The 16,870-nt window shown below is 36.4% G+C and overlaps 1 protein-coding gene across 1 annotated transcript; it reads right to left on the reverse strand.

Annotated features, from left to right (window-relative positions):
- Positions 1-438: 438 nt before the first annotated feature.
- On the reverse strand, positions 439-16,664 carry MRPL50 (mitochondrial ribosomal protein L50). Its single transcript, XM_012768961.3, has 2 exons — positions 16,534-16,664; positions 439-1,347 (listed from the first exon to the last, which is right to left on the reverse strand). The coding sequence occupies exons 1-2, from the start codon at positions 16,623-16,625 to the stop codon at positions 960-962; spliced, it is 480 nt and encodes a 159-aa protein (XP_012624415.1). The 5' UTR covers positions 16,626-16,664; the 3' UTR covers positions 439-959.
- Positions 16,665-16,870: the final 206 nt, after the last annotated feature.

Here is a 16,870-nt window from a genome sequence, read left to right on the forward strand (position 1 = left end):
CTTTGGAATTGTCATTAGTCAAGATAAAATGACATAAGAAATTCCTTCTCTCTATCTCATTATTCTCTAGTCATATTTAAAACTCGAACGAAAATTCCTAATTTAATCACTAATTTTGTCATTCAGGACATTATGATAATCCGTTATTTGAGTAATTTCCACAAATTAAGAACATCAAATTACAAAGATTTGCCACTCCAGTGTAGGTACTCAATGCCACTTTTTAAGTTATAGAAAAGATAAAAGGTTTAAAATAAGCATCTCCTCTGAAGAGGAGAATATGTAATTAGGTATAGAACCTGGCATATCTTTTATCAGAAAAAAAATCAAAGCACTTAATAGTTGGCACACAGCCTAATTTTTTCAGTTAAAATACATACTTTAAAGGAACAGCAAGGGAGAAAAGCAAATTTCATTTAAAAAAATTTAAAACACACATAATTTTAATAAATCTACTTTAATTCTAAAAGAAATTAATCCAGAATGGACAGTAATATACAATACAGATGTTTATGTTTCTCTTATAAATACTTAATCTAATACAAGTTTCTTTAATTGTATATGTGCTAGATATAATAATTCTATCTTGGATTTTAGAGTCCTAACAGAATTAAAACATTTTCATGCAACTATTACTTTATGCCAATGAAGGGTCTAAACTTGTAATGTCCTTCTGTATTAAGATCAAGTTAATTTCAGTGTTTTCTCAAGAAGAAATTTTTCATAAATTATTAATGACTCGATTCCATTGAAAAAAAATGGCTTTGGCAAATGTGAAGATAAAAAATCCTGTTATTTCTTTGTTGATTCATGATATGAGACAAAAAAAGAGATGATGCATTCTTCTACAGAAAAAGTGGTTTAGAGAACAGTTCAAAATGGCATTTTATATACCAAGAGGTCTAATAAGCAGCTCCCTTCCTCAAGGGGAAAATGATTTCAATGTGCTCCCCTTCTGCTCAATAACTCCAAGTGATTTTCAAATTAGGAGGCAGATTACTGGCATTAAGTTCATCAAATTTTGATCTATCTTGAACAGGGACATGATAGAAATCAAGAACATCTCTGACCCTGCACATCTGGTGAAGCCTGGAGTTAGGGACTGCATGGCCCAAGTCATCAGCTAAATGCGCTAAGAGATTGAATTTCAGACGACCATCTTCCAGGGAGATATCCTGCCAATTACTAGGCAGAGTTGAACCAAAAACTTCTTTAACATAAGATTCCAAACGACTCTGGAGATCTTCAGGTGGTATGTATGTTCGGCTTCGTAAGGGTGGACACACCAGGATAGGTTCCTTTTTCACCTCTTCTACTGTCTCAGCTACCACTGGCTCTTTCTTCTTTCTGAAATGATCAAAAACAAATATGTGAATCTTGGGTTCATTGCATTAATGGTTTGTGTTGACAAACACCAAACCAAATCTTGCCCACCAATCAAAATCAATAAATAATTTGCACACTCACTACTCTCTGAGCATGCTGAAGAAAAAGAAAGAATAAGATACGTTCCTGCCTTTGCAATGATTTATAGTTGAATTGCACTGGCACAGGCAGAAAACAAAAGCTAAGTATATATTACACATACTGTAGGAATTCCTAAGACTGGATGAAGAAGTAAAGTAAATCATTCTGTCTGGGATTCTCAGTCCTCCAAAATCTAATCCCAATCTACCTCTCTAACCTTACCTCCCACTTATCTCCTATATACACTCAAACTAAACTATATTCTGTTTCCAAACACAGTCCCACTTTCCTGACACCACCTGCTGGCTTGAGTTATATCTTTTCTGAAATGCCTTTCATTTTTACCTATGAAATCCTACTTACCCTGTAAGTCTTGGGATAGAACTGGTCTCCTTATAGAAGTTTTACCTGATTCTATAATCAAAAATAAGTATATGACCCTCTGATCTCCTTAGCACTTTACATTGCTCTCATAGCATATCACATCCTGAGTTTTAATTTTATTTACATTCTACTTATAGGAAAACAGTCTGCTGCAGGGCAAGAGTGACACTATCTTAAAACAGCATGATCAATGTTTGACTGCTGAATATCAAGATGTTCTGTAACAATGTCTTTAAACAATGCCTGCAGCATAGAAACCTCTCAGAAAGATGCTTATCTAATCTCCACAGTGATCACAAGTTTCAGCAAGAAAATCTGAAACACAATCACCTACATGTCTTTACCCTAAACACTAAGAATATTCTGGAGGGTGAGTGCAGGGATCCACCATATTTTGTGGTTGCCCGAGACACTGCTTCTGTTCCTAATTCCCTATTAAATATTTTTTTCTGAGAAACTGGATTTGTCAGACTCTTTCTTTGGTCTCTCACTTCCCTCAGCCTCTAGGGTTAGGTCTGTATATATCTGCTCACCGCAGAACATAATTCTCTTACTATATCAGGGTTTCTTAGACTCAACACTATTGACATTTTGGATAAGATAATTTGTTATTATGGAGGGCTCTCTTGTTCATTGTAGAATGTTTAGCAAAATCCCTGCTTCTGTCTACTAGACGCCATTAGCACTCCTGTCCCCCAGTCATGACAAACAAAAGACAGTGCCAAATGTCCCTGGTATGCAAAAATGTCTCTGGTTGAAAACCACTGTACCAGATTATAAGCTTCTGAAGATAGAAAGATGTTTTGTTGATTTAGGGGGTTCTTTGAAAACAAATAACTGCTTGAATAACTATTATTGAGTAGATGGGCCAATGTGAAGTAATTGACCTAATGTATATTATTTAAGTGCTTAATAAAAGATGTGTTCATAAATTACGTAGAGATTCCTGTTTCCCATGGAGTTGGCATTTGATTGGGACTGCTTGTCCCTATAGAAATTGGAGGCACCAGAAATAAAATGGTGTTTGGTCAAGAATGTGGTTTTTAATGCAATTCCTCTTTGCCTTAAAGATTTTGTTCCAGCAATTAATCTCTCTCTCTCTGGATCAATTTTTCAAATCAACTTCTTACTATGTACTAGAGTATTCCCAGGGCACAAAATATACTGTAATGTCTCCTATTTTCAAAGAAAAAATATTTCCCCTAGACTCCATGTTCCCTTCCAACTACTGCTCACCTTTTCAATAAGACTTCTCAAAAGACTTGTCTATACTTAGTATCTAACTCCTCACCTCCCATATTCTCCTCAAATCACTGCAGTCAAATCTCATCACACATAGAATGAAAAATAATTCACATAAATGGATTAAACACCCCAGCAAAAGATACAGTGGCTGAATGAATTAAAAAACAAGACCCAACTATATGCTGTCCACAAGAAACTCATTTTAGATTCAAGGACACACACAGGCTGAAAGTGAAAAGATGGAAAAAGATATTCCATGAAATGTTAGCCAAAAGAAAGCAGGAGTAGCTATACGTACATTGGACAAAACAAACTTTAAGTCAAAAACCGTCTCTAGAGACAAAGGTCAATATAGAAGGATAAAAAGGTCAATTTAATAGGAAGATATAACAATTGTAAATACATGTATACTCAACATTAGAGCACCTAAGTATATAAAGCAAATATTGATAAATCTGAAACAAGAAATTGACAACAATACAATAATAGTAGGAAAATTCAATGTCACATTTTCAATAATGGATACAACATATAGACAGGAAATCAATAAAAAAGGGGAGTTGTATACCACTACAGACCAAATGGACTCAACATAACTTTCTATCCAACAGCAAAAGAATATACAATCTACTCCAGCACACACAGAACATTCTCTAGATCACGTGTTAGGTCACAAAACAAGTCTTTACAAATTTAACAAGATCAAAATCATACCAAGTATCTTTTCCGACCATAGTAGAATTAAACTAGAAATAAGTAACAGCAAGAAAATGAAAAAATTGACAAATGAAAACTAAACAACACACTCTTAAACAACCACTGAGTCAAAGAGGAAATAGAAAAAGGAATTTAAAAAATAATACAAACAAAAAAAAATACCAGAATTTATGAGATGCAGAAAAAGCAGTAATAAGAGGAAAGTTTATAGCAATAAATACCTCTATTAAAAAAGAAAGATTTCAAAGACTTTAACATTTAACCTCAAAGAATTAGAAAAAGAAAAAATTAAGCCCAAAGTTAGCCCAAAGAAAGAAAATAATAAAGATCAGAGTAGACATTAATTCAATAGAGAACAGAAAAACAATAGAAAAAAAATCAACAAAACTAAGAGTTGGTTTTTTGAAAAGATAAACCAAAACTGACAAATCCTTAGCTAGACTAAGAAATAAAATCAGAAATGAAAGAGGAAACATTACATAAGATGCCACAGAAATAAAAAGTATTATAAGAGAGTATTATGAACAAATTATACACCAATAAATTGGATAACCAATAAGAAATGGATAAATTCCTAGAAACATACAACCTACGAAGACCAAGTCAAGAAAAATTAAATGATAATGTAAATTAGTATAGCCAATATTAAAAACTGTAGGGAGGTTTGTCAAAAAACTAAAAATAAGCTGGCAGCAGTAGCTCACGCCTGTAATCCTAGCACTTTGGGAGGCCAAGGCAGGAGGACTGCTTGATGCCAGGAGTACGAGGCCAGCCTGAGCAACATAGCAAGACACTATCTCCACAAAAAATTTAAAAATTAGCTGGGCACAGTCACATGTGTCTGTAGTCCTGGATAGTCAGGAAGCTGAGGCAGGAGGATCGCTTGAGCCAGGAAGTTTGAGGTTACAATGAGCTATGATGGCACCAGTGCACTCTAGCAAGGCAATAGAATGAGACCCTGTCTCAAAAAAAAGAGAAAAAAAATTACCATGTGATTCGGCAATCCCAATTATCCTTATTTACCCAATGTTTGAAATCAGTACATCAAAGACATATCTGCACTACCATATTCTCCACAGCATTATTCACAACAGCCAAGTTACAGAATCAACCTAAGTGTCCATCAACAGATGAATGGGTAAAGAAAATGTGGCGCGGGAGCACACACATACCACACACACACACATCACACACACACGCACACACACATATACATACAATGGAATAATTGCCTTTAAAAAGAAGGAAATTTGGTCACTTGCAACAACATGGATGGAATTACAGAACATTATGCTTAGTAAAATAAGCCAGGTACAGGACAAATACTGCATGTTCTCACTTATATATACGTAAATTAAAACAACTGAACTCAAAGAAGCAGAGGTTGAGGGGCAGAGGGAGGGATGGAGGGAATAAGGAGACAGATGGTCAAAGTCAAAGCCTCAGAAGAAGTAATAAGTTTTTTCCTCTGAGATATATTATACAATGTGGTGAATATAGTAAATAATTATATATTATACACTTAAAAAATAAAACAATATAGTTAATAAAAATATACTTAAAAAAGCAAAAAAAATTTAAAAGAATTTAGAATGGTGGTTACTCTGAGGCAGAAATAGTGGGAGCCATTGGGGAAACTGTTATACAGGGCTAAATATGGATAATGTTGTATTTCTTAATTGGGTTGTGTATTTATCGATGTCCATTTTATTGTTGTTCTTTAATCTAGACCTCTATGTTATATGAATTCTTTCCTAAGTATTACATTAAAAATAAAGCTACTTGTGTGACTAGAAAAAAAATAAGAAGGAACAGAAAGCCTACATAGATAAATAATAAATAAGGAGACTGAAGCAATAATTCAAAACCTCCCAACCAAGAAAAGCCCAGCACTACATGGCCCCGAGTTAATTTTACCAAACATTCAAAGAATGAATACCAACCTTCCTTAAACTCTTCCAAAAGACAGAAGAAAAAACACTTTCAAACACATTTTATCTGGCAAGCATCACCCTGATACCAAAGCCAGACAAAGACACCACAAGACAACTATAGACCAATGTCCCTAATGAAAATAGATGCAAAAATTCTCAACAAAATGCTAGTAAAACAAATTCAACAGCATATCAAAAAGATTTTAAACTATAACCAAGTAGAATTTATCCCTGGAATGCAAGACTGGAACAAATGTAAATTAATAAATGTGATACACCACATTAAAAAATGAAAGTAAAAACCACATCATCACCTCAATAAATGGAGAAAAAGCATTTGACAAAGTTCAACACCCACTCATGATAAAAACTCTAAACAGGTATTGAAGAAACTTACCTTGACACAATAAAGATGATTTAGAAAAAGCACACAGCTAACATCATAATCAATGGAAAAAAAATGGAAAGTTTTCTCTCTAGGAACCAGAACAAGGCAAGGATGCCAACTCTCACCAATTCAATTAAATACAATACTAGAAATTCTAGCCATAGTTATTAGGGAATAGAAAAAAAGTCATCCAAATCAGAAAGAAGAAGTAAAATTGCCTATTTGTAGAATACATGATCTTAATAATAGAAAACCCCAATGACTATACAAAAAACCTGTTAGAGCTAAGAAACAAATACAGAAAAGATGGACACAAAATCAGCATACAAAAATTAGTGGCATTTCTTTACACCAACAACAAACTATGTGAAAAGAAAATTAAAAAACAAACCCATTTACAATAGCATCACAAAATCAAAATACTTAAAGGATGCCTGTGTTCTTGCATTGGAAGAATTACTATTGTTAAAATACCTACACTACTCAAAGCAATGGGTATACCACAGCTTCAACGCAATGCTTATCAAAATTCTAATGGCATTTTCCACAAAAGGAGGAAAAAAGCAATCCTAAAATTTGTACGGAATCACAAAAGACCCAGAATAGCAAAAGCAATTTTGAGGAAGAACAAAGTTGGAGGTATAATATTTCCTGACTTAAAATTCTATTACAGGCCGGGCGAGGTGGCTCATACCTGTAATCCTAGCACTCTGGGAGGCCGAGGCGGGTGGATTGCTCAAGGTCGGGAGTTCAAAACCAGCCTGAGCGAGACCCGGTCTCTACTAAAAATAGAAAGAAATTAATTGGCCAACTAATATATATAGAAAAAATTACCCGGGCATGGTGGCGCATGCCTGTAGTCCCAGCTACTTGGGAGGCTGAGGCAGTAGGATCACTTGAGCCCAGGAGTTTGAGGTTGCTGTGAGCTAGGCTGACGCCATGGCACTCACTCTAGCCTGAGCAAAAAAAAAAAAAAAAATTCTATTACAAAGCTATAGTAATTGAAACTGTATGATATTGGTATAAAACATAGGCCAAAGGAACCTATAAATAAACCCATGCATACACAGTCAAGTAATAGAACCTAAAATATAGAACCCATAAATAAACCTATGCATACAGTCAAATAATTTTTGACAAAGGTGCCAACCAAACATCCATGTGCAAAAGAATGAAAATGGATCTTTATCTTGCACTATACACAAAACATACTAATGTAAAGCCTTAGTGTGAGGTCTGAAACCACAAAAACTCCTATAAGAAAAGGGGGATGGGGAAAGCTCCTTGACATTGGTCTTAGCATTAATTTCTTAGATATGATGCCTAAAGCACAGGCAACGAAAGCAAAAATAATAAAGTGGCGATACATAGAACTAAAAAGCTTCTACACAGCAAAAGAAACAAGCAACAAAATGAAAAAGGCAAATTACAGACTAGGAGAAAATACATAAATATGTATATTTTACAAACTGTAAAATATACATTTGATCAAATCTAATGTCTGATAATATACAAAATATATAAGGAACTCAAACCAACAGCAAAAAAACAAATAAGTTGATTAAACAATGGGCAAAGGACTTGAATAGACATTTCTCCATAGACAACATACAGATGGCCAACAAGGAAAAGGTGCTCAACATTACTTATCATCAAGGAAATTTAAATCAAAATTATAATGAGAGGAGGCAGAGCAAGATAGCTGAATAGACCCCTCCAGCGAGTGTACCCCCACCCTCATGGGAACATCAAATTGAACAACTATCCACACAAGAAAGCACCTTCATAATAAACAAGAAAAGCAGGTGAGGGATCACAATACCTCATGTCACAGTAACAAGGAAAGTAGCACTGAAGAGGGAAGGAAGGACAGTCTTATGCTACCACCCCATCCCTAACCCCAGACATGCAGCTAAGAGAGAGAATCTGTATGGGGGTGGGATAGCACAGTGAATGTGGGACTTTGCATTAGAACTCAGCATTACTGCCACAGTGGAACACAGAATCAAGCAGAATTTTGCTGGTGCCCGCAAAGGATTTAGACTAGACCTGGGCCAGATAGGAATCTACCACCTGGCCAGAGGAATCCAAGTCCTGGATGGCTTCACCACTAGCTGACGAAAATGGCCTGGGACCCAGAATAATATGCACCAACTGCCAGGCCATAATCACTGCATTCCTCTCCCTGAACTCCAGGCATGCAGCCCAGAGAAAGACTCCTTCTACCATGGGAAGAAGACGGGAGAGTACAGCGGACTTTGTATTGGAACTGTGTACCAGCCCAAACAAAGTAAAATAGTGGTCAAAATCCTGAAGCCCCTGATTTCAGGCCATCACTCCAGGACAGCATTTCTAGACTCATCATGGGCCCGAAGGGAATCTGCTGCCCTAGTGGGATGAACCCAAATCTCAAGAGGCTTCACCACCTGCTCATTAAGTAGCCTCAGGCCTTGAATAAACGTCAGCTGCTCTCAGGAAGTAGTGGCCTCAAGCCTTAGACCAGGGGTCCTCAAACTTTTTAAGCAGGGGGCCAGTTCACTGTCCCTCAGACCGTTGGAGGGCCATTGGAGAGTGCGGCGCACATTCCACACATGCGCACTGTGGGCCCGGAACAAGTCGGCTGCTAAGCAGTACAGGCCGCAGCGGCAAAAACACCCAGCAGACAGGATAAATGTCCTCTGCAGGCCACACATGGCCCACCGGCCGTAGTTTGAGGATGCCTGCCTTAGACAAACCCTAGTACCGTGCTGGTCCAGAAGGCTGTGGACTTGAGGTGTAACCGAGTGCATTACCAGCTGTGGTGGCCATGCGAATGCTTACATCACCCCTCACCCAACTCCATACCGCCCAAGGAGAAAAACTCTTCAGTTGGGGAAGAAGAGGGAAGAAAGAGTGAGGGTCTTTACTTGGGAACCCAGAGAATTTTCCCTAAGTCCATGAGGGCACAATATTTAGGAGTCTGCAAGGGTTGCAGCGTACCTGGGCACAGGGTGCTCTCTAATGCTAAAACAGCTGCATTGACCACAGGATTGGGTAACAACACTCAGTCCCCTTAGAATTCTTAGAAAGTTCTCTGAAGAAAGATGGGCATAAACAAAGCCAGACTGCAAAGACTAGAATTAATACCTAACTCTTCAGTGCCCAGACAGTGACCAATGTCCACAAGCATCAAGAACATCCAGGGAAAATATGACCTCACCAAATGAGCAATTTGAGAATGATGGAGATATGTGACCTCTCAGACAGGGAATTCTAAAGAGCTGTTTTGAGGAAACTCAATGGACGTCAAGAAAACACAAACAAAAAACTAAGAATTCTATCAGAGAAATTTAACAAACAGATTGGCATTAAAAAAAGAATCAAACAGTAATCCTGGAGATGAAAAATTCAATTGACAGGGTGAAAAATACATCAGAGTGTCTCAACATTGGAATTATCAAGCAGAAGAAAGAATTAGTAGGCTCAAAGACAGGCTATTTGAAAATACACAGAGGTGGAAAAAGAATGAAGTATACTTACAAGATCTAGAAAATAGCCTCAAAAGGGCATATGCAAAAGTTATTGGCCTTAAAGAGGATATAGAGAAAGAGACTAGTGTAGAAAGTTTATTCAAAGAAATAATAACAGAGAACTTTTCAAACCTAGAGGAAGATATGACTACCCAGATTCAAGAAGGTCAAAGAATACCAAGCAGATTGAAACCAAATAAGACTACTACAATGCATATAATAAACAAACTCTCAAAGATCAAAGACAAACAAAGGATCATAAAAGCAGTAAAACAAAAAAGCAGCAAATAACATATAAAGGAGCTCTGACACATCCAGCAGAAGACTCCTCAACAGAAACTTCACGGGCCAGGAAGAGAATGGGATGATATATTATTCAACGTGCTGAAAGGGGAGGGGTGGAGGAAAAATGCTCACCAAGAATACTATACCCAGCAAAGATATCCTTAAAATATGAAGGCAAAATAAAGACTTTCCTAGACAAATAAAAGGAAATTCAACATCACCTGACCTATCTGCCAAGAAATACTAAAGGGAGTTCTTCAATCTAGAAGGACACTAATATGCAATAAGAAATCATCTGAAGATGTGACACTCACTGATTAAAAAAATAGAAAATTCTGGGTAGTTGAACACAGTAATTGTGGTGTAAAGCACTCATGTCTTTAGTTATGAAAACTAAAAGACAAATTATCTAAAATGATAATTACTACAACAATTTGTTAAGGCATAGGCAATATAAAAAATATAAATAGGGACAACAAAAAGTAAAAACAAAGGTGAAAGGATTAGAGTTGAAGTGTAGAGTTTTTTAGTTTTTTCTTTGTTTCTTTGTGATCAAAGTTAAGTTGTCATTTGTTTAAAATAATTTGTTACAATTATATAAGATATTTTCTGTAAGACTCATGGTAACCACAACGCAAAAACCTCTAACAGATCATTAAAAATAAAAAGCATAGAATTAAGACATACTACCAGAGAAAAACACTTATCCAAAAAAAAAAGAAGAGGGGCCTTACTAAAAAAAACCCAGAAATCAAATAACAAAATGGCAGTAGTAAATCCTTATCCATCAATAACATTTAGTGTAAATGGATTAAACTCTCCAATTAAAACAGTGGTCCCCAACCTTTTTGGCACCAGGGGCGGGTTTCATGGAAGACAATTTTTCCACAGACTGAGGATGGGGAGGTAGGGTGCCATGAGTGGGGAGAGGGGTGGTACAGAGCTCAGGCAGCCATGCACAGCCCATTTTCTGACAGGCCATGGACCGTTAATGAGCTGCAGCCCAGGGGTTGGGAACCGTAGGATTAAAAAACACAAAGTGGCTGAATGGATTAAGAAACAAGACCCAACTATGTTGCCTCTAAGAAATTCACTTCACCTATAAAAACACCTAGACTGAAAGTGAAGAGCAGGAAAAAGATATTACATGCAAATGGGAAAAAAATGAGCAGGAGTAGCTATAGAAGATAAAATAGATTTCTTACTTATAAAATAGATTTCTTACTTATAGAAGATAAAATAGATTTCAAGTTAAAAACTATAAAAAGAGACAAGGGTCATAACACACTGATAAAAAGGTCAATTCAGCCAAAAGGATATAACAACTCTAAATATATATAGAACCAATATTAGAGCACCCAAACATCTAACAAAAATAATAGGTCTAAAGGAAGCAACAGACTGCAATACAATAATAATAGGAGACTTCAACACTCCATTTTCAGTAATGGACAGATCAACCAGACAGAAAATCAACAAAGAAACATCAGAACTAAACTACACTCTAGACTAGGGGTCCTCAAACTTTTTAAACAGGGAGCCAGTTCATTGTCCCTCAGACTGTTGGAGAGTGCGCACTGTGGGCCCAGGATGAGTTGGCTGCTAAGCAAGACAGGCAGCTGCAGCAAAAACACTAGGATAAATGTCCTAGGCGGGCGGCATGTAGCTGTCGGGCCATAGTTTGAGGACACCTGCTCTATACTAAATGGACCTGACATTTATAGAACATTTCATTCAGCTGCTACAGAATACTTATTCTTCTCATCAGCACATAGAACATTCTTCAGAGTAGACCACAAAACAAGTCTTAACAAATTCAAAAAAACTGAAATCCTATCAAGTATCTTTTCTGACCACAATAAAATAAAACTAGAAATCAATAACAAGAGGAACTCCAGAAACCATACAAATAAATGACACTTATACAACATGCTCCTGAATGATCAATAGATCAATGATGAAATTAAGAAGAAAATCAAAGAATTTCTTGAAATAATAAAAATAGCATACCAAAACCTACAGGAAACAGCAAAAGCAGTAACAAAGGGAAATTTATAGCAATATACACTAACATTAAAAAAGAAGAAAAACTTCAAACAAACAACCAAATGCCAAAAATTGGAAAATCTAGAAGGATAAATTCCTAGACACATATAACCTGGCAAGATTCAGCCATGCAGAAACAGAAAACCTGAACAGACCCATAATGAGTAATGAGACAGAAGCAGTAATAGAAGTTCCCATCTATGAAAAATCTGATGGCTTCACTATTGAACTATAGCAAATATTTAAAGAAAAACTAACACCAACTAATACCAGTGTTACTCAAACTATTCCAAAAAATTGAAGAGGAGGGAATACTTCTAAACTCCTAAGAGGCAAGCATTACCCCGATACAAAAATCAGACAAAGACACCACACAAAAAAGAAAACTGCAGACCTATATCCCTGATAAGCATACCTGTAAAAATCCTAAATAAAATACTAGCAAACAGAATCCAGTAACACATTAGAAAGATAATTTGCCATGATCAAGTGGGATTCATCCCAGGGATGCAAGGATGGTTCAACATACATAAAATCAATAAATGTGATACCACACATTAACAGAATCAAGAACAAAAACCATATGATTTAAATAGATGCTGAAAAAGCATTTGATAAAATTCAATATCCCTTCATGATAAAAACTCTCAATGAACTGAGTATAGCAAGAACATACCTCAAAACAATAAAGGCCATATATGACAAACCCACAGCTAGCATCATACTAAATAGAGAAAAATTGAAAGCCTTTCCTCTAAGATCTGAAACAAGACAAGGATGCCCACTTTCACCACTTTTATTCAAAATGGAACTGGAAGGCCTAGTCAGAGCAGTTAGACAAAAGAAAGAAACAGCATCAAAACTGGAAAGGAAGAAGTCAAACTGTCCTTGTTTTCAGATGATGTGATCTTATATTTAGAAAAATCTAAAGACTCCACCCAAAAATTGTTTAAACTGTTAAACAAATTCAGTAAAGTTGCAGAATATAAAATTAACCGATAAGAAAGATCTCTACAATAAAAACAATAAAACACTGATGGAAGAAATTGAAGAGGACACTAAAGAAAAGGAGAGTTATCTCATGTTCATGGATTGGAAGAATTAATATTGTTAAAATGTCCATACTACCCAAAATGATCGATGCAATCCCTATCAAAATTCCAATATGGCTGGTCATGGAGGCTCAGGCCTGTATTTTGAGAGGCCAAGGCTGCAGGATTGCTGGAGTCCAGGAGTTTGAGACAGCCTGAGTGGCATAGCAAGACCAAGTCTCTACAAAAAATAAGAAAAATTAACTGGATGTGGTGGTATGGCCAGTGGTTCCAGCTACTCTTAGTAAAGCAAGAGGATCACTTGAGCCCAGAAGTTCAAGGCTGCAGTCAACTGTAACCATGCCACTGCACTTCAACCTAGACAACAGAGTGAGATTTCATCTTAAACAAACAAACAAACAAAAATCCAATGACATTCTTCACAGAAATGGAAAAACAATCCTAAAGTTCGTATGGAACCACAAAAGACCCTAAATAACCAAAGCAATGCTTAAAGAACAAAGCTGGAGACATTATATTACCTGACTTAAAAGTATACTATGAAGCTATAGTAACCAAAATAGCATGGTAATGGCAAAAAAAAAAAAAACCAGACACATAGACCAATGAAAGAGAACAGAGAACCCAGAAGTAAAGCTACACATTTAGAGCTAACTGATTTTCAACAAAGGTATCAAGAACATATACTGGGTGCAACTATAATTGTCTAAAAAAGAAAAGAAAAGAAAAAAAAAGAAAAACAAAGTAAGAAATTAAATAATTAAAAAATATTAAAAGAAAAAAAAATAAATAAAAAGAACATATATTGGGGATAGGACAGTCTCTTCAATAAGTGGTTCTGGAAAAACTGGATAACTATAGGCAGAAGAAAAAACAAGATACCTATCTTTCATCATATACAAAATCAAATAAAATAGATTAAAGACTTAAATGTAAATCCTAAAACTATGACACTACTAAAAGAAAACACTGGGGAACTACTTCAGGACATTGGTCTGGGCAAGGACCTCTTGAGTAAGACCTCAAATGCACAGGCAATAAGAGCAAAAACAGGCAAATGGAATTACATCAAGATAAAAAGTTTCTGCACAGCAAAGGCAACAATAAACAAAGTGAACAGACAACCTACAGAATGGAAGAAAATACATGCAAACTAATACAACAGTTTGTATTAATAACCAGAATACAAAAGGAATTCAAACAAACTCAAAAGCAAAAAAAAAAAAATCCAATTTAACAACGGGCAAAAGATCTGAATAGCCATTTCTTAAAAGAAATGGCTTTTCTTTTAAGAAAAAAAGACACAAATTATTAACAGGTATATGAAAAAATGATCACTAATCATCATCAGGGAAATGCAACTCATAACCACAATGAGATATTATCTTACCTCAAAGTGACTATTATCAAAAAGACACATAATAAAAAATCCTAGGAAAGATGTGGAGAAATGGGACACTGGTAAACTGTTGGTGGGTGGGAATGTAAATCAGTACAGCCACTATGGAAAACATTATGGAAGTTCCTCAAAAAACTAAAAATAGAACTACCATATTATCCAACAATACCACTGCTGGATTTACATACAAAAGAAAGGAAATCAGTCTACCAAAGAGATGTCAGCACTTCCACGCTTATTGCAGCTCTATTCACAATAACCAAGATATGGAATAAGTTTCCATCAATGGATTAAAAAAAAGTGTTTTATATACACAATGGAGTATTATTCAGCCATAAAAAAGAATGAAATCCTGTCATTTGCAGCAACACAGGCGGAACTGGAGGCCATTGTTAAGTGAAATAAGCCAGGCACAAAAAGACAAATACCTTATGTTTTTCACACTCCTATGTAGGAAAATTTTTTAAAAATTTGGTCTCATGGAGGTAGTAAATAGATGGTGCTTACCAGAGGCTGGAAAGGGTAGTGGTGAGAAGGCTATGAAGAAGGTTTGATTAATGGATACAAACATACAGTTAGACAGAAGGAATAAGTTCTAGTGTGTTCAGTTGCATAGCAGGCAACTATAGTTACCAATAATTTATTGTCTATTTCCAAAACAGCTAGAAGCAAAGATTTGGAATGTTCTCAACATAAGGAAATAAATGTTTGACAGGATGGATATCTCAACTACCCAGATCTGGTCATTCCACACTGTACACTTATATCAAAGTATCACATGAACTCCATAAATATAACTATTATACATCCATAAATATTTTTAAGAACAAAACACAATGAGATATCACCTCACACCCATTAGGATAGTCATTATCAAAAAGACAAGTGTTGGTGAGGATGTAGAAAAAAGGGCAATCTAATCCACTGTTCATGGGAATGTAAACTAGCATGGCCATTATGGAAAACAGTATGGAGATTCCTCAAAAAAATTATAAATATAAATATCCTAGATCTAGCAGTACATACTAGTGGGTATATATCCAAAAGACACAAAATCAGTAACTGAAAGAGATATCTGCACTCCCATGTTCACTGCAGCAATATTCGTAAGAGGCAAGATATGGAAACAACCTATATGTCTCTTGACAGATGAATGGATCATGAAATTTGATATATAATTTTGATACATATCCATGTCAAAATTAAAAAAACTGTGGATATACAAACACACAATGGATATTATTCAGCCTTAATAATAAAGGAAATTTGTTACAACATGTATGAACCTGGAAACCATTATGTTAAGAGAAATAAGCAAAGAAAAATACTGCACAATCTCTTATATGTGGAATTGGTATTGTATACTTGAAATTTGCTAAGAGTAAATCTTAAGTGTTTTCACCACACATAAAAAATTAGCAATTATGTCGAGATGAATATGATAATCAGCTTGACTGCTGTAATCAGTTCACTATGTATATTAAAATATCAAGTTTTATACCTGAAGTATACATACAACTTTGAAAAAATAAGAAATGCAATTCATTCCTTCCTTCTCAGTAATCTCTTACTTTCACTAGCTTTCTTCATAATTTACCACTTCCTGTAGTTACATTAGCATTTGTTCATTCCTTCCTCCATTAGAACACATGCCCTATGAGAACAAAAATTTGATCTTAGTAACTACTGTATTCTTACAACACCCAGAATATAGCGCTTTCACGTTCAGATTCTAAGTTAGTGTCAGATTCTAAGTTAAAAACGAGTCATTTGTTTCCTAACACACTAGGTGCCTCGCACACGTGGTCGATAGTTTGCTTAATAAATGAATGCGCGAGGTGGAAGGCAAAGGGGGCAGTATTTCCGATGTAAGATGAGACAACTGAGGACAAACGAGTAAGTGACCGGCCCCTTGCTCACGGAGCCTGGCACTGAAACTTCTGAACTCGGGACCCTAATGGACTTTCTTGTCCTTTCCCTAATCAGTCGCAGGACCATGGTCCCGTCTTAATACTATGGCACTGCCTTCTGAACTGGTCCTTCATCCTCCTCAGTTTCTCTCCTTACGTCCCGTGAACGAAACCCACCGTCCAATCTTCAGCTTTACCTGGATCGAGACCAAAATTCTCTGCGTGGCGCCCCTGAGACTATCCACAAGAAGCCTCTTCTGGTAATGCGGGACACAGGCAGCGCCGCCATTTTCGATGGAAGCCGCCGGCCTGTGCTCAACCCTCAGCCGACAGGGTCGCGCCCAGACTAACCAATAGGATACAAGTTTAGTGGCAGGTGTTCCCGCCTCTCTCCCTTTGCACGCCGGGAAATGTAGTCCGGTGGCCATTGCCGATGGAGGCTGGACCACGACCCTCTCTCGGAGCATGACGGGAGTTGTAGTTTGGGGGCGTCCCAAGAAAGATCCGGGTGACGCCTTCTGGTCCGGGGGCGGG

This window comes from Microcebus murinus, chromosome 12 (genome assembly GCF_040939455.1).
Source record: "Microcebus murinus isolate Inina chromosome 12, M.murinus_Inina_mat1.0, whole genome shotgun sequence".
Taxonomy (NCBI): domain Eukaryota; kingdom Metazoa; phylum Chordata; class Mammalia; order Primates; family Cheirogaleidae; genus Microcebus; species Microcebus murinus.